This window comes from Opisthocomus hoazin, chromosome 5 (assembly GCF_030867145.1).
Source record: "Opisthocomus hoazin isolate bOpiHoa1 chromosome 5, bOpiHoa1.hap1, whole genome shotgun sequence".
Classification (NCBI taxonomy): Eukaryota; Metazoa; Chordata; class Aves; order Opisthocomiformes; family Opisthocomidae; genus Opisthocomus; species Opisthocomus hoazin.
The window spans coordinates 10,723,246-10,751,063 of record NC_134418.1 but is presented as its reverse complement, the minus strand read 5'-3'; the positions used below and the strand labels follow the sequence as shown (position 1 = coordinate 10,751,063).

At 44.1% G+C, this 27,818-nt stretch overlaps 2 protein-coding genes across 2 annotated transcripts in view; both read right to left on the bottom strand.

Moving 5' to 3' along the window:
* Positions 1–894: 894 nt before the first annotated feature.
* On the bottom strand, positions 895–17,284 carry RNF4 (ring finger protein 4). The gene is made up of 8 exons (XM_075420391.1): positions 17,208–17,284; positions 10,649–10,816; positions 10,014–10,134; positions 9,199–9,278; positions 8,052–8,061; positions 6,287–6,452; positions 4,004–4,052; positions 895–3,677 (listed from the first exon to the last, which is right to left on the bottom strand). Exons 2-8 carry the CDS (start codon positions 10,655–10,657, stop codon positions 3,528–3,530), a joined length of 585 nt encoding a protein of 194 aa, XP_075276506.1. The 5' UTR covers positions 10,658–10,816; positions 17,208–17,284; the 3' UTR covers positions 895–3,527.
* A 5,607-nt stretch (positions 17,285–22,891) lies between these two features.
* The window catches only part of CFAP99 (cilia and flagella associated protein 99), a 64,317-nt gene continuing 59,390 nt past the window's right edge, over positions 22,892–27,818 (bottom strand). The window contains exons 14-15 of the mRNA XM_075420390.1: positions 25,823–25,985; positions 22,892–23,514 (exon numbers count right to left, since the gene is read on the bottom strand). Coding sequence (XP_075276505.1) covers positions 23,347–23,514; positions 25,823–25,985 — 331 coding nt within the window. The 3' untranslated portion in view covers positions 22,892–23,346. The remainder of the gene's footprint in view (positions 23,515–25,822; positions 25,986–27,818) is intronic.

The window sequence follows — 27,818 nt, the reverse complement described above, 5'->3', positions numbered from 1 at the left end:
CCTCCCCAAGTATGAACCTGACCAGTTTTGATCATTTTAAGATTTCTGCTACTCCTGACAGAAAATGCTTTTAAAAAACCCCACCTACACTCAGGTGTATCCTATCACAGGAGCTTTTCTAGTGGCTGTGAGCAAATCATCTTATATTCTCACCTGGGACATAGAAGATGAAGGCTATTTGCTCCCAGTCAGAGAAAGCTGGGAACCAACTTCCAGCCTTCTGCACCAGCAGGACTCCCCGAGGCAGCCATTTCCATCTCCTTTCTGTGCTCGGGGAATGCGAGTTCTCTTCACAGAATCACAGAATGGTGAGGGGTGGAAGGGACCTCTGTGGGTCATCTAGTTCAACTCCCCTGCCAAAGCAGGGTCACCTACAGCAGGCTGCACAGGACCTTGTCCAGGCGGGTCTTGAATATCTCCAGAGGAGACTCCACAACCCCTCTGAGCAGCCTGTGCCAGGGCTCCATCACCCTCAGAGGGAAGAAGTTCTTCCTTGTGTTCAGCTGGAACTTCCTCTGCTTCAGATTGTGCCCATTGCCCCTTGTTCTCTTTGCACGCTCATTCTGAAATACTACAAAATCGGTAACCTACAGCACCTACTTTGTCTGGGGGAGAAACCAAAGCAGCTTCACAATGACTTCCAAAGCACGACGCACCTGGTCCTCTGGTCATCGCTCCTCCGCACCCCCCTGCAGCATGGCCTTCCACACGACATGTGGGTGCAACAGGCAGGGTGAGCTACATCAGCACAGTGCCCTGACACCCTGCCCTCCCCGCAGCACCTTCCTCCCTTTCCCCCACACACATACGTCAAAAGAGCTCACAAATTTGGGGACGCTGGATTTCCCTTTCCCCACAAATCGGTTAATACAGTGCGATGAAAAGAACAAGTGCTTCCGATTGATCCAATCGATAGTTTTATTTCCACGTTAAAAGAACTGCTTGCCTACCAGCAGAGTCCAACATAGATGGGACAGACAGACGTGAATACAATTAAATACAGGAAAAATTGAACTATATACAACAAGACATACATTTACATAATGAAAAAATCTTTATATTATCTATCATCACTTCTTGCCAATGTGAAACATCACTGGAACTCAAATATTTTGGGGTTTATGGTTGTGGGTGTTCCCCCTAAAAAAACAAACCTGCGTAACACAATTTAGTATTTTTCCATGTACTGAGAGCTGAAAATTCATTTTGAGATGCACAAAATTTGTGGTACTTCACAGGGTACACAAAAGCTAAAAACTTCTTTTGTTAAATATTTTATAGTTTGTGGTATCTAAATTTCAGGTAGATCTGTTTATTGACACAAACTATAAAGCGATATTTACATGGAGGGAGCTGTGCAAAGTCATTTTAGGCTGTGGCTGGCATACCGGGAAAGACGCAGGGGCCCGGGAGTCACCCTCATCCCCCGGGGTAACCCCTCACACCCTCCCCTGATCACCCCTCTCATGCAGTAGCCACCCAAGGGAAACTGGCCACAATTATTTTATTCTTTGTTAAGCTGCTGGGAGCAAGCTATTTCTGCAGCCCTTAAATATCCGGACAGTGCTGGGCTGCTTCTCTCCATGCAATGAATGCTTGAAGCCATCTTTCGCACTGTTTCATCGTTTCTACAGCCAGCTGGTGTTGTCACTGCACTGTCCTACGGCTGCTGTAGTCCTTGCTCGTAGTTTATATTACCAGTGGGAGCACACAGTAACTACAGGTGTGTAACTTCTCAGAAACTGCATATTCCCGCTACCAGGGCTGAACCAACGCCGTTCCAAACCAGGCTGGGGGAGGGACCGCGCTTCTTCAGCTAGCCTTAATGGCACAGACTCTCTACATCCAGAAACCTCCCTAAGCATCCTAATAAAACCCCTTTGCTTCTGGGTTGCAATCTTCAATGCAGAACTTGAGCCAGCTAATTAGAAGAGCTGCTTTAATTCAAGGCTTCCTACAGATCCCTAGAGTGGGTTAGCAAAGACACAGCAGACACCAACGTGAAATAAATGCATTCTACAACTGTGCTGCACCAGAGCACAGAACGGTGCTTCTAACAGTCTATCGCCATCAACCAACTGCCAAAAGGTGCCCGAGTTTAATTTGGGAATTTTTTTTTTCCTAGACTGAATTTCAACCTTCATAGATGCAGCTACTGCATATGTCGATCATAAAATACTGATTTTAATCATCTCATCTGCATTTAATTACTATAATGCTGTTTGTATCAGCTCCTCTGGGATTCCACATCATCTTGCAGATTTTGACTGTAACAGATTTAAAGCAGACATTTATAACTCAGTCCTGGAAACGAAAAAAGTGACTGGCTAACAGTGCATAAACCTGTGTATTGCTGTCATGTATCTGACATCTCTTCTTTTTTAAAAATGCACACTGAAAGCAAGCTGGACAACCCAGAGGGCAAAGGGAGATGAAACTTCTCTCTTGAAAAGCTGCCAAGTCAGGCTTGCTACCAAACATCTTTTGAATCCTCTGCTTCCTAAACCCACGGCAATACAACTACTGAATTTTTAATCCTACGCACCGGGCTGAGACCAGCCAGGTGTCAGCATCACAGCTGAGGAGAACAGCGAAGGGAACGTGCTGAACTAAGCATTGCGCTGCGCACACTTGATACAGTAAGAAGATCTGTAGGTGGTTTGGTATTCAGCTGACGAGAGGAAAGCATACAATTTGTTCCTTCTTCATCACTAGCAAGCCTAGAGACGACTGCATTCCCCTTCGTTGTCAGGAGAGCGCGCTAGAGAACAGCGGTAAACGCAGGAGACCATTTCATTCCGTTAGAAAATAAATTCTGTGTTGCAATTCAAACACAGGAATTCTTGGCAGTTAAAACATTTTCACATTGTACAAGCTGCAATTTGCCTACATACTTCAGATCTCATGGAGTTCATAAAGACATCTACGAGTTCAAGCCTTCTGCTTAAAACACCTGATTGCTGGTTAACAGCAGGTTATTTTATTGCATTACTCTGGCTGTCTATTTAATATTGATTTATGATAAAACAAGCCATCGTTCCAGCACTTAGTCTACCTGGGCAAGGATGGTACAGCAGAAAGCAACAGAGTCATGAGCTTCTTACAGGATAAAAACAAAAGTGGAATGACACGGCAAATTGCTCCTCTGTATTTCGAAAGGTAACTATTCCCTATCTGTATGCGAAGGCGGGAATAATTTAAAGAGTAAGAAATAATAAAATATTCAGACCCCTCTTATTTAAGCATTACAAAAGTAGAAGGAAATGGATTAGCTGCTTCCTTTTGGATATAGGCTGCTGGTCTAGTTTAGAGACGGTCACAAAGTCAACATCCTAACCAGGGACATAACAAGAAGCAGCTTGGACCATAAAAAAGCTGTCTATATATGTACAAGTTACTCTCCCCCCCAAAAAATCAGTTTTATTTGGATGGCTGCACAACCTCCTGCTCTTTAAATCTTCAGAGCACTGAAAACATGACATTTCCCCCCAAAATCCAGTTGAGTCTGTCCTGAGAAATACAAGTACTCATATATAAATGGGATGATATTGTCTGTGAGTGAGTTTCTTCCTGCAGGTCGGGCAAGAGTTGGCATTCCTAAGGGAATCACGGAGGCACTGACTGCAGAAGACATGGCCGCATTTGGTGGACACAATCAGTCGTCCGCTTTGCACAATCTGGAAGAAAAGAAACCACAACAGGTATCTGGAATAAAGAACTCAGCTCTGCTGGCCTATCGGCACCACCTGGAATCAGCACATTACTGCTTTCCTAACAGGGAACCCAAGGATCATTCAGTGCCACCTTGAAAAGTCTTTCTCCCTCTACGTACACCACTAAGACATGATTCTGAGCTACGAGCTCGTTCCACCTTCAGACCAAGGGCTGCCCTTCAAGCCAGCTGTCTGCAGCGTCTCACATAACACAGCAGAATTGCCCAGCTCACTCTCTGCCCCTTCTCTCTCCGACAAAAAAGAAACGATGACAACACATGGATCCTTACCTCTGAGTAGCCATCCATGCAAATCGGGCAGCTGACGGTACCAGACGGCCTTGTGGGAGAGAGAACAAAACCAGAAAGAACACGCACCCGTTAATTTCACCGTGCACCAAGGGTTACCGACACATAAAACGCCACGTCATCGCCTGCCTGCACACAGGCTAGCCAGGAGGCATTGCATCTGAAGAGCCCTGCCTACCTCTGACTCTCAGTTTGTTGTGTTTAAGCAGCAATTTGGGTCTCCCTTACCTGCAGGAAGCAGGACCTTGGTTCTCATCAGCAGGAGGATGCAGTTAGGCACCCTGCTCTATTCTTACAAGTAGCAGCAGTCTCTGGCACTGTGCAGCATACATATGGCAGTATTAATCTTCAACAGGTCATAAATATAGAGTTTTGTAACAACACCATCTACCTGTCCTTTGGAAAGTATTTGTTCTAGAAGTCAAAGTGGTTGTCAGAAATTAAAATATCCCTTATTCTAATTTAGTAACATCCCAGCCCAGTAACATCTTCGTACCAAGAACTCCCGCCTTATAAAATGTAGGGCAGGAACACACCAATGAGAGGAAACAGTGAAAAACAAGTTTCTAGTTCAGAGAAGGACAGACTGACTCAGTGGCTGTTCCCAAGCTGTGGTTACAAATGTATCTCTCTGCCCTCAGCCTCCAGGAGAGCTGTATCGCACATGCACTTACCAACAGTCATACCTACTCTGCGTAAGCAATGTGCCCTAAGTGCTGAATAATATTCTCTATCAGAAAGAGTTTCCTGCCACTTTCATTTACAGATTAATCTCTATTTTAAACAATTACAGTAAGCTGCTTTCATAAGTCTTTACCGTAAACACTTGGCTTTATTATGTCACTGCCCATGCTAAGGAACAGTTTGTAATTTATTAATTAAACACAAATAGAAAGCATGAGATATCCTTTATCCTGTAATCTTAAATTCAAGCAGTAAGCACTACTAATGTCTACCCCTAGTTTCACATACATAATTTACCTCCATTCATTCTCCTATTTTTACTAAAATTCTTTATGCCGCAGCTGTAACACCACCTCAGTAATTAACTAAAATTGATGACAACCTTCATATCAGCAAGAGTAGTCCAACACTACAGATTAACATTGTAGATGGCTCTGTGGCAATCTCCAGCATCAGCACCTTTATGTAAACATTAAATGCTGTATAGCACCGAGTTGTTTTAGCCTTACCTAAACAGCAGGAAGGCACATTCTTTAACAGAGAATCTTGAGACTGAAGGAACATCAATTTTCTATTAACTAATTAGTGGGATTTTTTCACATACATACCAAAATTAAAAGAAATCTACAAATGCATTGGCAAAATGCAGTATGTTTTAGAATACTGTAAGCCCTTTAGGTGGCATATTTAAGACTTGACACCCAAAATTTCCATACTCAAGTTCTCTCCTACAATGCCTTCCAGTAATCTAAAAGGCTCAAAGCATAGCAGTGTTATTAAAGCCTGTATTCCCCCCCCTTTACAAAATTTTTACACCACAGTTCTCACGTTCTTCCTCTTCCCTAGTCACATGGACATCTGATTTCTTTTAGTCTAACACATTGCACCTTTCTTAGTATAATGGAGTATTCCCACAGCAGCAGTTTACTGCCTCTCCACAGCATGGGGCCTTTACTGTGCAGGCACCTGACCTGAACAGCAAGATCGCTACCTCACGTGTAAATGGATCAGAGCTCCATGGCATACAACATGGGACAGAGCAAAAACAGGCCATAACAGTAATACCTCCACAAGCACCCTGCAAGTGTACCTTAGGAAGAACAGTTACCGCTCAGAGAGAAAAAGGCAGTCAATTGGCGCAGTGGGTAAAAAAGCAGTGAATGAACATGACTTTTTACTGGAATTTGCCAGGCTGCTGCCTGCTGGTCTCGTGATACCAAGCCTCATCTACACCAGTGAAAATACTTCCATACCTAACATCACTACTAGAGCTTTGCATGAAAGGTAAGTGCAATACACCATGAGCTATGGCCCGAGACTAATCCTCCTTCCTTGCCATATCCTCACGTTCATCTTTAAGGCTGTATGTGAACTAGTACATTAGTCTTGGGCTGGCTTTTAATCCTAAAGTGCAAACGGTATCATTTAGCTGTCATGCAAAACGCGATTTGTACTCCTTGAAAGAGGGAACTAACCAGAACAAGCTAAGGCTTGAAAGATAAGCCAGGCTACAGCAATATAACTTAGTCCTGCATAAGAAAAGCAACATTCAAAATCTGGTAGGTCGTAAGGCATACATACTTTGAACTTGCAGTTTCATCTTCCAGTGGTCCCAGTTCTCGAGACACTTTGTCTGTCACATACACGTCACTATCTCTTGTTTCATCTTCATCATCGCTGCTCAGAACGCAGCTGTCCGACTGTCGCTGGCTTCTTAGTCTGAGATTTCTCCTTTGCCGTTGATTTTCTGTAATTTAATTTTGGTAAGTTAGACACATTATAATATATATAGATATATCTCCCTGCAACTATCCTTGAAATGCATGATTATACATAGTCTGTAATGGTTCATCTTTTAAATGGACCATATTCAGCTGGGCTGAAAGCAACCTTAAACAAACAAGCTTCCTAAACACTAAGGCTGAACATTTCCAGACATTGTGAATCTTCTGTTACAGATAGACACAAAACTGCTCTGTTCAGCTTACAGTCAGCTAAAACGTGATCTTAAAGATTCTCTGTGTTCTAGGTTTCATACAGTTACACTACCTGTGAATAAGTCTCCCCTACGCAGGGAAGATATCTCTCCAGGTTCTTCCTAACAGAGAACATTAGCATACTATGCTCAGGAATTGCGACAATTGCTGTGTGATAGGAGGCAGAGAGGACTGAAGTTCAGCTTCCAAGGCACACGGCGAGGTAGCGCATACACAACAACAAGGTCTGCTAAAACACAGAGTGCACTTTGTTCAGGAGGTTTCAGAAGTGATGGAAGAGATGCTTAAATCTAAGTATGTAAATTACGGAGCTGCTGTGGGTTCTCACTGCTCTACCCAGGCACAATGATAAAGCATTCCATGCTTTGCCTGTGTTAAATAAAACCTCCCCACTCAAAGGCAGTTTCTATAAAATGAGTCTTTTTAAGAACAGTACTTGGACATTGTAAAAATACTTTAAGCAGTGTCTCCTTAGACATTTTTCATCATCTTCCTCCTGAGTTACGGTAACTTCAAAATGGAGTTATATTGCCCAAGGTAAAAGGAGATTAAAAAAATTGCCTGGTCTGTAACATCCGAAGGTTAAAGAACTGCTGTTTGCTTTTTAGCAATTAGAAATCGCATGCAATAATTCTCTCTGCAACTCCAGTGTATATGTAACAACAACCAAGCACTAATCAGTTAAAATTACATAAATAGCTGCATAAGTATTCAGCTACAACTTTTATTGCAAGTATTTTTTTCCTGATCTTCATTCAGAGCATCGAACAGATTACACCCTAAATAAGCAGCTAACAACATACTAACACATCTCAGAAATTCTACTCAGAACAAGGTCTGGAGGGTGTAAAGTATTAACTTCTTGATACCTATAACTATTGTAACACCTAAAGTAGAAAAAAAAATCCACACTTGTTAATATTCCTTGGTACTAAATTTGACGCATCAGACTAGATAATGACAGTGAATACTATGACCACAAATAACATCCTTTAGTTCCTTCAGTGCAATACAGGCTGAACAAGCCTTTTGACATTTTCTTATTCAAAGCAGATATTCCAGTGCTAATTAAAATTATTATCAACTTAAGGCTTACAGAACATCTGTATTTGGAAAATAAGAAAATGTATTTTGAGCTGCCTTGATGCATTTTATTTCAGATACTTTCCACAAGCTCCAATGGCAACTATCAAACACAGACTGGATCCATTCTCCAAGACACTGGTCAGGTACTTTAGCACTGTCCTTTGCCTTTTGGTAAATGCAGTTTCAATCCATGCTGCTCAAGTTCGTTGCAAAAGAAAAAAGTTTATGGCAATTCCATTATCAATTGTAGAACATCAACTCACCTTCAACAATCTTGCATCAATATATATGGGAAGGGAGAGAAAAGAAAAATACAATTAGACTTTGGTGCACACCCCCAAAGTCACATACAAACCTCAGCTAAGCTAAGCAATTACAACAAAACAAGCTAAGAACGGTAGGATATCACTCTTATTTTAATTATGTTAAACATAGTAGCAAATTAGCTGCTGCTCTGAAAACAAGTGGTTGCTTCTGGTTCTGCTCACACTACTGTAAAGGGATATAAATGTAGGCAGCTTACGAACCATCTGAGCACCCTCCTCCCTGCTCCCCAGTTTCAGCACCCTAATTTGATTTAGGCTGGAGGAGATTCTTTCCCTCTTTCTCCCTCAAACAGGCAAATTCAGGTGAGACATCCATGAACACTTCATATTAGGTTAACAGCTGCTGAAGAAAAAAAACCCAAACCTGCCATTGCATTTGGTAGAGCCAGAGCTGGGGCAATGCAGACTACGCTGTAAAGTTCCAGACCTTTCCTTTGCAAAGGCTCAGGAGCAATCCCAGCAGAAGACACCCCCACGCTATTCCTGCTGCTTGTTTCTGGTTCCGCACGGCAGCAGTGGCATCCCAAAGCTGAGGTTACAGACTACACTGTGGACTGAACCGAATACTATTCTACCTTTAAAAATAGCAGTAATATGAAAAAGTGGATTTTAAGACTTCTTGGAATAATGAACTGACCTAGTTTGTACCATGGTCAGCTACAGTTGTGCTTGGCAGCTGTGACAGGAGAACCTCTAACCGATGTTACAGCTAAACACTTCATATATGTGAAGTCAAAGACTAACTGCTATCTCCTTCACTTTTTATTTACATCATTGGCCTATACCTGTGATATATCTGGAATAACTTCACCTTTAAATTGTATCTCCTCATGTTACATTATCCATGACTGATGTCTATTGTCCCCAAGTTCTGGAGCAAAAAGCTATTCTAGATTACCCTCTAACTGTACACAAGTGCACCTCCGGAGCAGCTTCGGTGTTGACCTGTAACTCGTGGCTTTCATGCACTGAACAAGACAACCTTTAACTTAAAACTCAGCCTTAAAGCCAGATTCTATCAGGGAGCACAACACAAAACTAATTTGACCACAAGATATAGATAACTGTGCCATTCACTACTTACCACAACAGAATCATTGTGAGTTAGATCAACGACTACAGGTTCAGAAGATTCACATGTGAGATCTACTACTTCTTCACCAGCTTCAAAACACAATGTTAGAATCAAGGTCAGGGATCGCAGAGGAATAAAATTGCCTGCCACTTGTACCAGGCTGATGTATGATTCAGCCCGGTCCCTCCTCCCTTCAGGAACGTATCCAACATTTCACTCAAGCTTTGCCCTCAACAGTCCACAAAGAGCATCACTGCTGCTGTCTTCTGCAAGTTGCAGTGCAAGAGGAACAGCAGCTGAGCTCCTCCCACAGTCCTGCTGTACAACAGCAGCTTGTGGAAGCACACAACAACAGCTTAGTCACCTAACATAGGAGAACAAAATGCGAATCCTACAGGACGTAATAATTTTACAGCTCTATGCTGTAAATGTTCCCTTTAGGGACGGGGCACAACTAATGACAAACTTTTAATTATCTCCTTAAAACTCAAAGGGTTCCCAAACTTAGTTTGCCATTATCTGCAGCCGCAGGTGCAGTGACTCCCAGCTCAGACGACTAGACATTCAGATCTTTGAGCAGCGTTTGAGCAGCTCTCTTAGACAGCTCAGCCATCACCAGTGGTGAATGTATCGCACCCCAGTAACAAGCTACAACAGTTATCAGTAGGCTTGTTGTATAGATGCCATACTACACTCTTTCTAAAATCAGAGATTTCCCTTCCTCCCCAGTAAAGGGCCTAGAAACTGGCAAAAATGCACTTTAAGAGGGATCCCAACCCTCCAGAAGCAGTTTATGTTCTCACCATGCTAAAAAGAAAGCTTACCACTTTCTTCAAGTTCTATCGGCTCTGCTTCTGAAGCCATTTCTGCAGTAGAAGTCATTAGCCTGTTCCTTTTCCGAGCTTGCCTAGAATTAACTGCTCCTCCACGGCGCTTTCGTTGAGTCTAATAGAGAACAAAGCCTTAGCATTTTCTTTTGGAGTAACATTAACGTGGCCCTTATCTTGGCAGCACCAACGAAAGCGCCCAGGGATACACAAAACACGCCCCGGAATGGCTGTAATACGCATCAAGTGGTGACATGGGTCATTCCTACATGGACGCATCACATCAAGGGAAAGGCATCACCCCAGACCTCTTACCACTTGAGTCGCAAAAAAAAAAACCCCGCATCATGATGGCTTGCAAGTGAGAAGACTAGTGCACAATTATACCAGATGTTAGCTTCCAGCCAGCCCCTGGAATCAGTCTGACCTACTCACAGTATAAGCATTTCTGAACTATTGCTAGCACCTGAAGAGATTAAAAATCTTAACTATCACAGAACATGAAGTTACACGAAGATTTAATATGCTTATGTTCCAGTGTATTTACTGCAAACTTTTACAAACATTTATAGAGGTACCATAAACAACACATTTTTAAGAATCAGGTTTCCACTGAGGAGTAAAATACTTACTGTGCTCATGGCGTTTCTTGATCTAAAACCACAGAAAAAGCAAGAGGTACAAATACCAAACAATTAATTGCCAGGAAGCTACAAGTATCAATTCCTTATATTCCTTCAGGTAGCACACTGTTAAAAAGTCCAGATTTCTCAAGGTCTGAGAACAATGCTCTTCCAAAGCTGTAAGAAAAGAAGAGAGAACATTACCTGTCTGTAATGCCTGTTCTCTTAAATGGACCCCTCTCCACGCTTCCTGTTCCCAAGTCACCAATTTCTGTCCAAAGCTGGAGCGGAAGTCCCAGGGTCTGGTATTTGAGCCCCAGACACCCACAGCTGGGCCTGCAGCCTCAGCCATTCTGACCCATTTCCTAACCTAAACACCAGAATGAGCCAGTTTGTTAGTTAACTAGAAAAATACTGAGGGATCTCAATTACTGAAAGCAACTGATCAACTTTTGTGGCCATAAACCACTAGGAATTGTGTCATAAGCAGCCATCTTCAGAGAACAGAAAACTCCAGACAAGCAGTTCTCTTCTCCAACCCATCTCCAGATTTCAACAGGTAGGAGCTGAAACAGTTTGAGAGGAACCTAAAGCAAGAGGAGCAGAAAAATTTCGGTCTCGAAATACTCATGGACCTGCAAGAGAATAGAAGTGTACAGTAGCTGCTCTGTGCTAACTGCAGGTGCGCATGTCCCTATAGCCACCAGACAGCGAACTGCTAAGTGGGAAGAGGTACAAGGCAAGCACGAAGGTGGTTCCGAGTAGCTGACATGGTTCTGAAGTTCACATTTTCAAGCTTGCTCATGGTACAATTATGCTGTATCCAACACACAATGAGGAGCTGGGTGCAGGAGACCCATGGAGGGATCAGGAATAAACCAATTACATAAAACAAGAATTGCAGAAATGCCTTCCCAATACTGACCTTGATCTATGCTGCAAAGACCAGCACACAGGCTGTTAAACCATTCTCAGATCAAGAAACACCAAGGTCATGCAGTGGGATGGAACGGCACTGGTAGTCAATCATAACCTTGAGTTAAAGGAAGCCGGACAGATTTTTTTTTTTCTCTTTAACCTCTCTGTATCACTTCAATCACTTACCTTCAGAGACCCATTAACACTGAATTGTGGCATTATTAAAACAAAGCATGCTTGAGAAAAATCCTTATACTATATTTGGTACTTTTACTAAGCCCAAAGATATATATATGCGCACAGTTTTTAGCACACAAGATGCCACTCATCTATTTTCTCCCATTTTTTCATTTGAAAACTGGCACTGGACTGCAAAAGCTAAAATGAAAGTCAACGTGCCTTTTTTTCCCCCCCACTTAGATTACTTGTTATATGCCAGACTTCGCAATCAGCGAGCCCACAGGCAGATTCTGGTCACAAGCAGATGAAATTCTCAGAAGTCTTATGCGTAACTCCCTCTCTCAGTATAAACCGAATCATATTTGACAGCTTTAACATTTTTTAAGATGTTTTTTAAAAATCTAAACTTGCATTTATAGTTTTTCAAGAGTTTTTCTCACAAAGGTAAGCAATAGCCCTATGTTCTCAGCTGGGATGTTGAAAACTAAGGCTCAGAGTTTGCAGTTGGAGAAAGCTGTGAAATGACTTTCAGCCTCCTGCTTCCTCAGTACAGGACTTGCCCACGCCACCATTTTCATAACATTCTGTGCCCAGGTAACACGAGTTTTCTTCGTACAGTTCACCCCACTGTTCTTCAGGTCTAGATTTCATTTCACCTGTTAAAGAAGAAAGCTGTTCTGTCGGCCTTACCAACATTCTTGGGAAGATCCTATTTTACTCACTTCACTGAGTTTTTGGAATAACACACAAGCTTTTAAAACAAGACCACAGATAATTCTGCACTCATACAAAACAAACCAGACAGACTGTTCTGTGAGTACATTTTCTAGGTGCTATAGGAGTTCCCCTCTCCATATGATTATTATTCATAGGCCTGGAGCTTTTCAGAGACAAGGGGAAGAAGGAGGTGAAGCAAGGAGGATACTCAGCACGAGGGACGGGGGAAAGGGAGAGAATCATCCCTAAAGCTAGCACATCTGCTCTTTCAAACTAGATGCTCAAAGACAAGCTATCGTATTTTCATCTACCAGCTACAACTGAAACTGAAAATAACTTACGCAAAGCAGTTTTCCACACACAGGAGGAGGATGAACAAGACTGAGCAACATAGGAAGTCTATTAAAAAGTTATACCATTAGATTCTTCGTAAGTTTATTTAATCAAGAAAGCCAAGAGACATTTTCCTTGATTCTCCTCAGATACAGAATTGGAAAAAATACTTGGGACATTAAAAAGCTAGGAAATGGTGGTACACACATCTGAGGATTATAAAGAAATAAGCTTTATATAAGCTTACTTTAAATTACAAGTTAGAATTGTTTTTAAATAGAACCTGTTAGAGCAATCTGATACACTGACATATCTGCACTGCTGAAAGACAGCAAAAACCAAGTCTGATTTATTCACAGGACAGCAATTTTGGATGAAAAACACCCAGAAGTTTTAATAATACTCAGTGCGTTTTGTATTTAACACTGAATACAACCCAGTGCAATGGTATGTTGCTTGAGTATCTTTAGAAAGGGTTAAAAAATACAGGGGGAGGAAGCACCTGGAATTACTCCAAATATGAAGTGCTGCACAGATTCTCTTTGACCACAAGTGGCTTAAGTGCCAAAGAAGGAAAAAAAAAACCCTACTCGCCCCCAGCAAACAAAAAACAACCAAACTTAAAAATGAAAATTAGGGTGAAAAGAAAAACAAAAGTAATACACAATAGAAGACCTGTCATGCTAAGACCACCTCATCCATGTTAAATACTCACATACTTCTTCACAGAAATACCAAGGAACAGAATATTTATAGGATTACTACTACATGTCTCAGAGGATCTAACATCAGACCTCAAAGGCAACACACAATAGAGCCACTTCTTGAACTAAGTGACAAAGAGCACCACTGCTATTTAGATGATTTAATTTTTCAGAACATTACATCAGCAGCAGGCTTTCTTTATCCTTAATACAGAGAGTATACATAAGGCACAAATGTTCTAGCTGCTAATGGCTCAAATCTTAACTTCTTCTGAAGAAAGTTGGTAATGGATACGCACAGGGAAGTTCTTCACTGTAAAACCACCTTAAAATAAATCATCATAGGCAGGTTCATCAGTGTCAACATGACCCAGCTCAGGAGAGTTGCATTTATAAAGAAAATCAGACTGCTGCAATTTATTAAGACTATGGGAGGAGTCTCATAGAATCCTAGAATGGTTTATGTTGGAAAAGACCTTATAGATCATCTCATTCCAACCCCCCTGCCACGGGCAGGGACACCTTCCACCAGACCAGGTTGCTCAAAGCCCCATCCCACCCAGCCTTGCACACTTCCAGGGAGGGGGCAGCCACAGCTTCTCTGGGCAGCCTGTGCCAGGGCCTCATCACCCTCACTGCAAAAAATTTCTTCCTTGTATCCAGCCTAAATCTACCCCCCCTCAGTTTAAAACCATTACCCCTTGTCCTATCACAACAGGCCCTGCTAAAAAGCCTGTCTTCATCTTTCTTACAAGCCCCCTTCAAGTACAGAAAGGCCGCAATAAGGTCTCCCCAACAGCTTTCTCTTCTCCAGGCTGAGCAGCCCCAGCTCTCCCAGCCTTTCCTCACAGCAGAGGTGCTCCAGCCCTCGGATCATTGCTGTGGCCTCCTCTGGCCCCGCTCCAACAGGTCCAGGTCTGTCCTGTGCTGAGGGCTCCAGAGCTGGACACAGGACTCCCGGGGGGGTCTCACCAGAGTGGAGCAGTGGGGTAGAATCCCCTCCCTCGACCTGCTGGCCACGCTGCTGGGGATGCAGCCCAGGAGACAGTAACATTTTTTTCTTGTAATAACAAACCTCTTCTGTGGGGCTACAGATATCCACATGTTATTGGCTTACTTGGGGAATTTCATTGAAAGTTAATTACCCAAACTGTAAGAATGGATAGCAAAAAAAATAGCAAAGCTTACTTTCTTGAATACACCACAGATCAAGCTAGCAGTGCACAAGAACAGAGCTAAACAAAACAAATTTTGCACATTCAGAGACACACTCATCAAGAGGAATTCCTTAAAGATTTTCAAAACCTCAGGAGCACTCAATTTAATAATATGATTTGTCATACAGGACTGGATAGCCCAGATTAAATAAGGTCTATATGCTCCTCCTCCAGCAGTCACCACAAAACTCAGCACCAAGATTCCAAAGACTGCATAATACAGAGTTACTCCATCAGCCTCCCCACCCTCAACCCACAAGTATCAAGTAACTCCAGATGAAGCTGTTAGCGAACTCATATATTACAACTGTACCAAGAAGCATTTAGGCATCAATTCAAAATTCTAGAATTCATATTTAAAAAAAAAGGCAAAAAAATACACTTTTTAATGTGAAAACTTAGCAAGCCAATAAACACTTTTAACTTTTACAGACCTCTTATTGCACCACGGTAGGATGCTACAGTACCAAGAAAAGCCACTCCCCCTTCCCCTCATATGCAGAACTCTGCACATGCAGTTATTGTTCCTGTCATTTAGCTCCCCCAAGGGCTTAAGCAGTGTTGTCCTCATAACAACAAAGTTCAAGGTTTATTCTAAATCACTAGCATTCTAACGACTATATCCACCAACTTCTTTCTGTACAAGTACACACTTGAGAAGAATAAAGGTAAAGCCATTTAAATTAAGAATGTTTACACTAGGAGTAAAACAATATTGATTCCTATAATCATCATTTAAGTCTCCTGTTAAATTTTTTCCTCAAAAAAAGTTAACATTCTCATGGAGTTCAAGTTGACCTAATTTAACATGTTTGAATTACGATTCAAAAAAAGAAAAGGATTCTCTAGACAACATAAACTGAAAACTTCTCTTAAACCACTCTGAAAACAAAGCCTCTGTCTCCCATATGCTTAGCATGAATTGAGGCAAATGGGCTTAAGCAAGAAGTGGACATTTTTACCACATCTGACTAACGGAAACAAGACTTTGCTTCACAATCATCTTAACCATTACAAATACTCTAAGGTAACTCCTTGAAGGAAGCAATAATATCAGGGCAAATGTTTGGTGTGTGCAAGGAACAGGTAACACAAACAGCACTGGATTTGTCAAAACATGCTACGCTATGCCTTTAAGACTTTGCTTCTCATTTCCACTTTTAAAACCTCTCTTTGTGCTCTAACAACAGGAAATACAGTATCAAAGATGCATCATGTATAAAAAAGATCTCTGTGGTCAGAAGATGCACATACCAATTACAAAGTGCTAGTCTTAATTTTTTTTATCACAGAGAACAGTAATGTGCCACTTCACTCTTTCAAAACTTTCCTATCGTGCATTTCCAGTACCTTTAAAGACGTTCTCATTTTTTTCAGATGCACAACACCAACTTCAGTGAAAACAAAAGCTGTCTGTTATATCTAAATTAGGTCAAGCAGTCCCATACTACAAAATCTTGGCAAGAGGCACTATAAAAAGTGTAAAGATGAGAGATAAACAGCCTAACATAGAGATATACTAGCCTGCCCTAAGCAGTCAGCTACATTTGCGGACAAATAAGACATATGTTTATGAGTAGCCTAACCAAAAAAACCCCAATCAAATCCAAAACAAAGAAGCTAAGCAAACATCCAGAGAACAAAACACACTCCAAACTTTCAGTTGGCCTGATGTCCTATTTCAGAAACATCCAAAAAAGATAAAGACTGCCCAGAAGAAAAGCGCCTCATTGCTCCTATGCGCAAAAGTTTCTCTGAGATAGGCTACAGCTTACTAACAGTTCCAAAATCAAGTACAGAATAAAAGTAAAAGCAGGTGAGTCTTTTCACGCCCCTTAATGGAGGCGTAGAGGGATGCTGAAGTAGAAAGCAGCCGTCCCCCCGCTCCTGCTGTCTCGAAAAACGGGAGGACGGGAGAACAACTTCACGCAGCTACACCTACAGCGGGTGCTGAGGCAGTCCCCCTCCCCCAGAGCGGAGGGGACGGGAGAGGAAGGCCATCGCCTGCTGCCCGAGGAGAGGAGCCGGGGCACGCCACCGCCTGCCCTCAGCACCTGTCCCTCTCGCCCCCCAGCACAGCCCCCGCCGCGCCGGCGCGGCAGCGCGGGTCGCGGCCCGGCGAGCACCCCAGAGGCCGGCCCGCCCCGCTTCCCAGGGACCCGGCCGCAGGCCCCGGAGCTCTGCGCTGCCGGCCGCCCAGCGGGGAGGGCAGGAGCCGGCCATGAGGGCCGGGCAGCGACGCTCGCAGGCCCCGGAGCCCCTCAGAGCGACGGAGAGGAAAAACCCACCAATAACGCGGGGCCGGGAGAGCGGGGCGGCGGGACACGGCGCAGGGCTCGGGCAGGCCGGGGGCAGCCCCTCAGGGCCGCCACCGCGGCGGGCAGGGCCGCGCCCGGGGGAAGGGGCTCGGTCGCCGTCCCAGGCCCGGCCCGGCAGGGCCCAGCTCCGCGCACCGGCGGAAGCAGCTCCGTCTCCCCCGCTCCCCTCCGCGCCCCTCACCTGTCGCCCGCCGCCTCAGAACGGCAAGGCCAGCCCGGGGGCGCCGGCCCCACCCCCGCCACAGAGACCCCCGGCCTGCAGCACTCACCCTCAACGCCCGGCCCGGCAGCAGCGCAGGGCAACGCCCGCCCCCGCTCTCTCGCCATTGGGAGGATCGCGAGCCGCAGGACCGCGGAGTGGCCGCCGTGCACGTCAGTTAGGGAGAGGTGAGGCGAGCGGCCCCGCCTCTTATCCGGCCCCGAGGGGTGCTGGGAACCGTAGTTCCGCGGGCGGCCGGGGCGTGGGGCGTGCGGCCTGCGCGGCGGGTTCCCCCGGCCCCGGCGGACCGGCGAGGGGCGGCGAGGCAGCGCTCTGCAGTGCCGCCTGTGTCAGCTGCGGGGGTTCGGGGCCAGCCCTCGGGAGCGTTCCCAATGCGCAGGGCGGAGTTCACCAGCGCCGTCAGCTTGGGAGGCCTGTACCTGTTGCCTCTGCCAGGCCCTCAGCGTTGCAAGCGCTCGCGAAGGTGTTTCCATGCCCTTGCCTCGCCGTGGAGAAGGGATTTTCCCAATGGCTTTGTGTTAAGGCGAGGACCACCCGGCCTTACCCGGCCACCGCTGCCCTGTGCCCGGCCGTCTGGCTCTTCGCATGCAAACTCGTCGCCTTTCCTGGTGACTTCCCTTCCCTTCTCCTCTCCTGGGTCAACACTGCTCGAGATTTGTACTAGGTGTTTATTTTTTTGCTTGCCATTCCGACTTAACCATCTCTGCATCTCTGGTTTCATTTAAACAATGAACTGTGCTGTCTGGGCAGGGCAATTACCCGGCCCGGCAGCCACTGGGCGCTGGCCTTGCCTCCTCACCGGGCTGCTCTGGAGGAGGGAGCCAAGTGCCACCCCACAGCGACTGCGGTACAGGAAAGGTCAGGGGGCCCTGGGTCCCGTGCTCATCGCAGGGCTGAAGCCCCTTGGCCTTCCGAAGGTAACCTGGGCCTCGTTACACCTGGGCCTCGTTACACCTCATTACACCCTGGTAGCTGCATGAGAAGGCTTTTGTGGGCTGGCCATTTACACGGGAATAAGAAACCTCTGGAATGTGCAGCTGAAAGGGTTTCTTCCTGAGTCTGTCACTACGATCAGACAGGTGAAACCTCTGATTTTGTAAGTCTGTTTTGTAGGATCATTTAAGAGTCGGCCTTGTTCACTGACCCTCATCATCTTGGCTGCAAATAGTGTAACACACATGCAAATGAGTGAATCATGAATTATTCATCCACCTGTGTTTCCGTGAAGCTCGAGGAGTGCAGAGGCATTGCTGACTCTCAGCTACCTGCGCGTGGATTAAGCAGGCTGCGGACGGTCTGCGCCATGGCCACTAGCTGAGGCAGCAGCGTGAGTGCAGCTATATTGCTTCAAAGCTCACCTGGCTCCAGTCGCATCACAGCTGCTTTTGCAATACAACGCTGACAAGCCCTACCAGACCCGTGCTGGCTCTGCACTGGATCGCCTCAGGTTTCTGTGTAGCACACTGCTAGAACAGGAGCATTAGATAAGGTGCTCTAGTGGCCGGGGGCAGAGTGGTTCTGGAGAGGGTCTGCTGCCTCCAACATATTTATTCACGTTTGTCAGGAGGAGAGTGGTATTTTTAGTGTTATTCTGTGTATTCTGTTGCAAGACCTGCCATCACTGAAAAATCAATAGGCTGTATTGATACAAAAATATAGAATATATTGATATTTTTCCCCAAAGCCTCACATGCATAGAATCACGGAATCGCTGAACCATAGAATGGTAGGGGTTGGAAGGGACCTCTGGGGATCATCTAGTCCAACCCCCCTGCTAACCAAGGCTCACCTAGACAGGTTGCATAGGGCCTCAGCCAGGCAGGTTTTGAATATGTCTGGAGAAGGAGACTCCACAACCCCTCTGGGCATCCTGCCCCAGTGCTCTGTCACCCTCAGAGGGAAGAAGTTCTTCCTCATGTTTGGATGGAACTTCCTCTGCTTCAGTTTGTGCTCGTTTCCCCTTGTCCTGTCGCTGGGCACCACTGAAAAGAGTCTGGCCCCATCCTCTTGACACCCACCCTTGAGATATTTATAAGCATTTATAAGGTCCCCTCGCAGCCTTCTCTTCTTCAGGCTGAACAAGCCCAGCTCCCTCAGCCTTTCCTCATAGGAGAGATGCTCTGCTCCCCTAATCATCTTCATAACCCTCCGCTGGACTCTCTCTAGTAGCTCCTCATCTTTCTTGAACTGGAGAGCGCAGAACTGGACAGAGTACTCCAGATGGGGCCTCACCAGGGCAAAGTAGAGAGAGAGGAGAACCTCCCTCGACCTGCTGGCCACACTCCTCTTGATGCACCCCAGGATGCCATTAGCTTTCTTGGCAACCAGGGTACACTGACTGTTGGCTCATGGTTAACCTGTCATCCACCAGCACACCCAGGTCCCTCTCCACAGAGCTGCTCTCCAGCAGGTCAGCCCCAGCCTGTACTGGTGCATGGGGTTGTTCCTCTCCAGGTGCAGGGCCCTGCACTTGCCCTTGTTGAACTTCATCAGGTTCCTCTCTGCCCAACTCTCCAGCCTGTCCAGGTCTCGCTAAATGGCAGCACAGCCTTCTGGTGTATCAGCCACTCCTCCCAGTTTTGTGGGAGGAGTGGTTTGCTGAGGGTACATTCTAACTCTTCATCCCTGTCATTGATGAGTAAGTTAAACAAGACTGGGCCCAGTACTGACCCCTGGGGGTCACCACTAGTTACCGGCCTCCAACTAGACTCAGCGCTGCTGATGACAACCCTCTGAGCTCTGCCCTTCAGTCAGTTCTCAATCCACCTCACTGTCCATTCATCTAGCACACACTTCCTGAGCTTCCCTAGGGGGATGTTATGGGAAACGGTGTCAGAAACCTTGCTGAAGTCAAGGTAGACAACATCCACTGTTCTCCCGTCATCTACCCAGCCAGTCATGCTGTCACAGAAGGTTATCAAATTGGTCAAGCATGATTTCCCCTTGGTGAATCCATGCTGACTACTCCTGATAACCTTCTTTTTTTCCACCTCCTTAGTGATGATATCCAGAATGAGCTGCTCCATCACCTTTCCAGGGATGGAGGTGAGGCTGACCAGCCTGTGGTTTCCTGGGTCCTCCTTCTTGCCCTTTTTGAAGACTGGAGTGACATTCGCTTTCTTCTAGTCCTCAGGGCACTTCACCTGTTCTCCACAGCCTTTCAAAGATGATGAAGAGTGGCTTAGCAATGACATCTGCCAGCTCCCTCAGCACTTGTGGGTGCATCCCATGCAGAGGGGTTGGAACTAGATCAACTAGATCCAACCATCATCCAAACCATTCTATGATTCTATGATCTGTGGGTGTCCAGTTTGCTTAAGTTATCTCTAACCTGATCCTTCTCGACCCAGGGAAGGTCTTCCTTTCTCCAGGCTTCTCTCTTACCTCCCAGGACTGGGATTCCTGAGGGTTGGCCTTAGCAGTGGAGACTGAAGCAAAGAAGGCATTCAGTAACTCTGCCTTCTCTGTATATTCTGTCACCAGGGCACCCACCTCATTCAGCAGCGGCCCCGCATTTTTCCTAGTCTTCTGCTTACTGATGATGTAGTTGAAGAAGCCCTTCTTGTTGTCTTTGATATCCCTTGCCAGATTTAATTCCAGGTGGACCTTAGCCTTCCTTGTTGCATCCTTGCATACTCTGACAATGTTCCTATATTCCTCCCAAGTGGCCTGTCCCTCTTTCCGCATTCTGCAGACTTTTTTCTTCCATTTGAGTTTCGCTAGAACCTGCTTGCTCATCCATGCAGGTCTCCTGCCTCCTTTGCTTGATTTCTTACTCATGGGGATGCACCGATCTTGAGTATGGAGGAAGTGATGCTTAAATAGCGACCAGCTCTCTTGGAGCCCGCTACCCTCTAGAGCCTTAACCCATGGGACTCCTCCAAGTAGGTCCTTGAAGAGGCCAAAGTTAGCTCTCCTGAAGTTCAAGGTTGTGATCCTACTTATTGGCCTGCTTTCTCCATGCAGGATGCTGAACTGCACCATCTCGTAATCACTGCAGCCAAGGCTGCCTCCAACCTTCACATCATCACCCAGTCCTTCTTCGTTTGTCAGCACAAGGTCCAGCAGCACATCTCTTCTCGTTGGCTCCTCCACCACCTGTGTCAAAAAGTTGTCATCAATGCTCTGCAGGAACCTCCTGGACTGTGTGTGCCTGGCTGTGTTGTCTTCCTAGCAGATATCAGGGTGGTTGAAGTCCTCAATGAGAACCAGGGCCTGTGATTGTGAGGCTTCTTTCAGCTGTGTGTAGAAGGCCTCATCGACTTCCTCTTCCTGATCAGGAGGCCTGTAGTAAGCACCCTCAACAGTGTCACCCATATGAGCCTGTCCCTTAATTCTTACCCGTAAGCTCTCGACTCGTTCCTCAAAACATTGATTCTGAAGATGACTGTGCATCAGATCCTAAAGTAGCTGTAGGACTATTTGTGAGTTCTGAAGGTAAAAATGCCACAGCTGGATTACTGAGATTCCTCTGTTCCTTAGTCCTTTCATTTGAGAGCAGGGAAAATATGCAGAAGACAATAGTTATGAATCAGCTTGATTGCAATTCAGTAAGAATTTTGAAAATTGGGTCCAACATCACAGGGGAAGAAACATGCCATATGATGGGTTTTTCAAATTTCCATATTACCTTCCTAAATACACCTGCCTATCTGTTTACTTAATAATGATTAAAAAAAAAATTCTCAAAACATCAAAAAGTTTAAGAGAAAATATTCAGCTATGCAATATCCCAGATGATGACTGTCAGCCCTGTTAATTGCTAGCCTCTGGAAAACCGAGGTGTCACAGTCACCGCCTGGCTTTGTTGTTCTGGAATACAATGCAACAGAATGCTGAACAGCCACAAAGGAAGATAAACTCCCTGCCATCAAGGGCTGCTCATTTTAAGCTATTACAATCCCCTACTAGACATAGCATCATAGTTCCCTCTTCTCTGTAGTTCTGCTATCATTCTTTCTTTTCACTCTCCTATGTTCCTTAACTCTTCCTACTGAGCACGAGTCCTGCGTTACTTTCATGGACTACTGCGGCATTTCCTTTGCATGAAAGACAAAGCACATTTTATTAGCTTCTGGAAGTGATCTTCACAGCTAGGTGGCAACAAAAGAATTCTATTAGGCTTCCTTCAGAAAAAAAGCCGGAAATGTAATGTGAAAGCATTAAAAGCAGCTGCCTGACTCTAATGTCAGTGACAGTCTTCTTCAATTTAAATATTTGCAATAGCTCTAATTAAACACTTAGTAAGTGGCATGGAGTTAAAACAGAAATACATTACATAGTCTTGCTGCTGTGCAGATTTTAATTCAGATTTATATCCTTCTTGGCTTTGTGCCTAGAATAAGTCTTGTGATTTAAAGGCTGTTTTACACAGTATAGAAATTGTCATAGAGGGCAAATTACCTTCTAGGTGAGTACCAGAATTTTGACTTTTTCTGGAAGCAGCTCCCTACAGAGATCAAGCAATGTTATGTTCTCCTTCCACTGTGTAAAGACTGAAGGGATTCACATCTGTGAATAGCAATAGAGGGATGATCTGTCTGGGTCATTGAATCTAGACTTTGCCTCCTGAAGGCTATCACACCCGCTAACCCTCCTAAACAGTTTCTCCCTCATCCTCTAAAACCAGTGTTGAAACTGATGGTCCTCTTACAGTTACTGTCATGTAAGAAGACATGTTAGGAACTTCGGCTGACCGTGCCTTCTGAAAAGATGCGTTGATAAACAAATGTTGCTTCTTTTTTTCCCTTGTTTTTATTCTTCTGGAAGATGAGCGTAGCAAACCGTGGCATAGTATACAATAACAGAAATACAGATCTCAACATTCTTACCCAGATAGTGGCCGTTCTGCTGTAGGAGCTCTGATGGCAAGGTTTGGGTTTCTTAAAGCTTTTGATTCTAACAGAAAAATATGTATCATTATAGCTTAAAAATAAAATTCTATTACAAAAAAATAAACACATTTTTATTCTATTGTGCCTCTATGACCAATGTTTTTCTAATTACGCTGTAAAGGTGAAATAAAGATTAATATTCAACCTTGTAGTAAATAGGCACACTGGGAGATTTCCAGCAGGCCTGAATTTCTTCCAAATGTATTTTATTGTACTTCAGAGCGCAATATACAGGCTGTGGCTCCACTTCTTGCTGCCTCATAGGCAGCCATTTTCTGAGCTGTTTCTCTGGCCATGAAGCCATGTTGAAGATTCTTGAACTGTCGTTCCCGACTCTCTTCCATTTCTTTCCAATGGTTCCATTGCCATGAATCCTGCAGAAAAGACACACAAATGATCAGACTGCAGAGACTGAAGTGGTTCTCTTTAGAGGATACACTGAACTTCTATTTGATAAGCTGGCTGGCTGGCAACACAGTTTATTTGCTAACGTGATTGGGAAACTTGTCAACGTCAAACTGGGCATGGTGAATAGGAAGGCAACTTGAGTGGGTTGCCCAATTTAAGATTAATTAAACACAGCTGCAAAACTCCACAAAATGTTAAATCAAGATAAAACTACATCTGGATGGTTTGCTCCAATGCTGCTACTTCACGTTCTTTCTTTGCTAACAGTTTATTCTTGAAGCTGTAAATGAGCAGTTGCACAAATCCTATCAGACTCTACTGGTTTTCTGATTCAAAAGCTGGGTTCACAAGGGAGCATTCCCAAAAAAGCTCAGAACAAATAGAAAACTGCTACTTTGTCATCTGATTCTTTGCTTAAAATGGTACAAAAAGACACTTTTTTCATTAATGGTAGTTTTTCTTATGGTTAGTTTTCCAAATTGCAATATAAATTCTGTTTTATTAAGAATGTAATAGTCATTTACAAACAAATGTTACTGTGACTTATATCAGCACAAACCCATTGGGCCTAAAGGGCCATCACGAATGTAACTGAAGCCACAGTCTGGACTTGTAACTTTAATACAAGGGGTTAGTGTCACTTTTTTTCCTACTTACTGATGAGCCTAAAAGGTAGAATTACAAACTGAATTCCAGATACCTACTGCGTTACAACTAAGGGAGGAATTTTCTCCTATAGTCATGCTAACACCACTTTCCGCGATATGCAGTTCAACTAGAATAAAGATGCTGATGAACATATCTGACCGGAGCGGAGTCACCTCCCTGTGATAACATTTGGAGAGGGTCATGCAGAGCTGAACAGCACTGATGGAAGATACACCAAAACAGCTACATAATTTATAGTAACTTTGAATTTTTTCTATTTTTTCTTTTTTTTTTTTTTACAGATGCTTTAACATTTGAGCAAAAAGCACTGTGACATCTTAAGATACTTACTGTGTAAAGCTAAGCCCAAGAAAAAGACAAAATCTAACACTAAAACAACTTTCAGACCCTGGCTTTTTTGCTCATTCATGTGACACTAGGGCACTCATACAGACCCGCATCAGGTAGTCAAAAATTCTAGCTGTGAATTTATAATTTCTCTTTGTTTATTTAAAAATGTCTCACATTTGTAATTATATGGCTGCTTTCCTTTGAAGTCTGCATTTATTGCTTTTACTTTTCTCTGGACTCCATTCAGCAAAGTGCTTGAGCCTGTGCTCAAAACTCAGTTCAGAAAGCCATCCCAATTTAGGAAAAACTTTCTTCAAATAGGTCTTCAGTGTTTTCTTTGCTAAAAGGGATAGACCTAGCTGTCTATATAAGCACCTAAATGTTTTGCTTGCCTGAATTGGGGATTCTGAAGGCAGGAAACTTTGATACTCTGAAGACTGTGCTATTTTGTTTTTAAACTACACACACTTGAAAAACAGAGTTTTCCTCTTCATTGAATTCAGCTTCAACTAACTTTCTCGCAAAACAGGTGAAGAGTTATTATTACTTTAACAACTGGGAGATTTAGTTTTAATTTTACATTGGGCTAGTACAGCTTTTAAAAAGTGATCCCATCATGACTATTCACTGCAGTGTTCCATATGCTATGGTACACGTGCTATTACTGGTATAGGAACTGCTTCTAAATGTTAGGCATGTATGAGGCAATGGCAGAGGTGGCAGCAGCAGCGGGAGCAGCAGTTCCTCACCGCTTGTCTTTAGACACTTGCCAAGGAAACACAACCAGTATGAACCAGCACAAAGCCCACAGGGCTATTGGTGCTTCCGTCTGATGTTGTGGGACCAGGCTGAGAAAAGGTGAGGTAAAAACCATGGGAATGATAAACTGGAAAACTGGAACATGCCATGGGTGAGAGAGGGTGTGAGCATCCCGCTTTGGTGTAATGGGATGTGTGTGATAGGAAGCTGGAAACGACGGGACTTAGAGACGGGGTAAGATGCTGTTCTGATGGGATGAGAGTGTGTGGCAAGAAGAGCGGGAAGCTAGGTGTCGTACGGCTGAGCCCTGCTCTGTGGTAACAGAATGCGTGATGAGAGGTGAGGTCAAGGCCATGCTTTGGAGCAATCATGCCTATGCAGGAAGCAGGGCATTGCTCTTGCCAGTCGTGTCTGGCACCATCTGCCTTGGTCCCTCCTGCCAGGGCTGGCAGTGGAGCAAAGGTCTGTGAGCAGCAGGACTATTGCAGAGCTTTTGTCCATATGTAAATCCCAGACCTTCCTTGATGCAATGCTGGTTTTCTGAGGAGTAATCTTTAAGAGTCCAGCTTGCTTTTTACGCTCCATCTTTTTTTCTACAATCTTTTTCTGCAGGTTTAAAATGCGTTCATCTTTCACAGGCCTTTCACCAGACTGGGGCTTTCTTTTCTTTTCTTCTTGCCTGCAAAATCAAAAAGACGCAATGAGAAGGTAAAATAATATCAACCCACAGAATAAATCCACCTGAGCATGTATTACCTTGATAATAATGAATTTGCTCTTGCTTCTGGGAACCAGCTAGACTCAAAACAGGTTTAAATCATATAGTCCAAACGTGGTATTCACAGCTCGCTTCTTGTTGTTTACAGACCAGCATTACTAAACAGTATAGAAGCATTACTAAACAGTATAGAATAATTTATTCCCACAGGATGCCATGATGACAGTACCTGAAGTATTTCAAGCTTGACATGACATTCTTTAAAAAAAACACGTGCAAAACCTGTGATAGTACTGCAGCTTTTTGTCTGTGAGAGCTATGGAGTTTCCCTTATAAGATCATTAGTATTCACCTCAATTGCTGTATTCCTTGGCAAATGATAGATATTCTTTTCTGTGTAATCTGAATGCCCAGAGTCAGAATCTATGGGATGGTGATGTATTAATTAAGGTTAGTGGGTCTAGGTGAGCATAAACTGATAGCACTCTGTGCAGCATAAAAGTAAGGCACAAGAGAGAGGTTATTGGATAGTCTTCCTTTTTTTTTTCTTTCCTTCTACTGTAGCTACTTTTCTGTCCTCTGGAGTTTACATTTTAACTGGTTTTGCATACTTTCACCCAACTAGCACTATTTACTCACAACTTCTTCATGTAGGCTACATCACCTTACGCAGTGATTCACTTAACATCCAGCTTTCTCTTTTATTCAACATTGCCCTTGAATTTGGCTAAGTATGATCAAGCTGTAGTATTAATAATATGTCATGAGCAGCTGTGATTCTCTGGCCAAATTCAGAGCTAAAGTGTCAGATCTACCAAAGAATATAAATAATTATGTAATATATAACCAGGTTAGATCTGATGCCTTCTTTCAGCAAGCAAGGAAATTTTGTAAAAGGTCCTTTTATGATGTGGTAGTACAACATTACAATTGCTTTTATTGGAAACCAGATTAAGACTCCAAATGACCAAAAACAGAGTGCACTGGGGCGTTGTTCAGCTGATACTGTAACTGTTTTTCTGATGGTGGCAGCAGTAATTTCACAGACAGGTTGCTTCTTGGACATGTTTTACAACAGAACTCTTCCCTTATCTCTTGGGTCTTATGCCACAGTGTTTGAATATAAGGCACACTTTTCTCAAGGAGCTGGAGGAAAGGGAAGAAAGAAGAAGTTCCTTCTGATGCTAAAACCACCAATTTGCCTTAAACAGTGTCTGTGTCAAGGTTCAGGGCCCCAAACACTTCTGTCATCTTGGGGGAGATGGCTTTTGTCTGCCTTGCTAGCCTTATCTTTGCTGATAGGAAACTTTCTGTAATAGGAGGTATTCTTCAGAGCAGCCATTCTGGACAAGAGTTCCCGAATCCACAGGAACTGGATGAAGGGGAGATTTGACCTCTGTTACATTTTGGTATGTGGCTGTGAACTCTAAACATGGGGCACAGTTTAGCTTGGCTTCGCATTTCCTGAGACACTTCCTGAACCTCTCTGCTGCTGGCGACCTGCTGTCTGGTTAGGATAACAATTCCTAATCCCCCTTAATACTGCGACGTACTCTGCTACACTGACATGATTTTTTAACACTATTCTGTCAATCTAAAAATTATGTACTATCATTTAATCTAATCGAGAACATGGATTATTTCTGTTTGCATTGTAACAAGGCATTGCATTCCAAGGGATATAGGAGAATATAACAATAAGGCTTCATGTAAACACTTGACGATTAAATATTGTCAGTGGGAATAAACAACAAAACCTTTCATTACATGCAAATCCAGATTCTTGTAAATACA

Excerpts from the sequence above, each read along its gene's own strand:
- RNF4 (XM_075420391.1), bottom strand. Across the intron at positions 9,279-10,013 it reads GATAGAACTTGAAGAAAGTG|CTGGTGAAGAAGTAGTAGAT; the intron begins GTAAGCTTTCTT and ends TGTGTTTTGAAG. Across the intron at positions 4,053-6,286 it reads GATGAAACTGCAAGTTCAAA|GCCGTCTGGTACCGTCAGCT; the intron begins GTATGTATGCCT and ends CTCTCCCACAAG.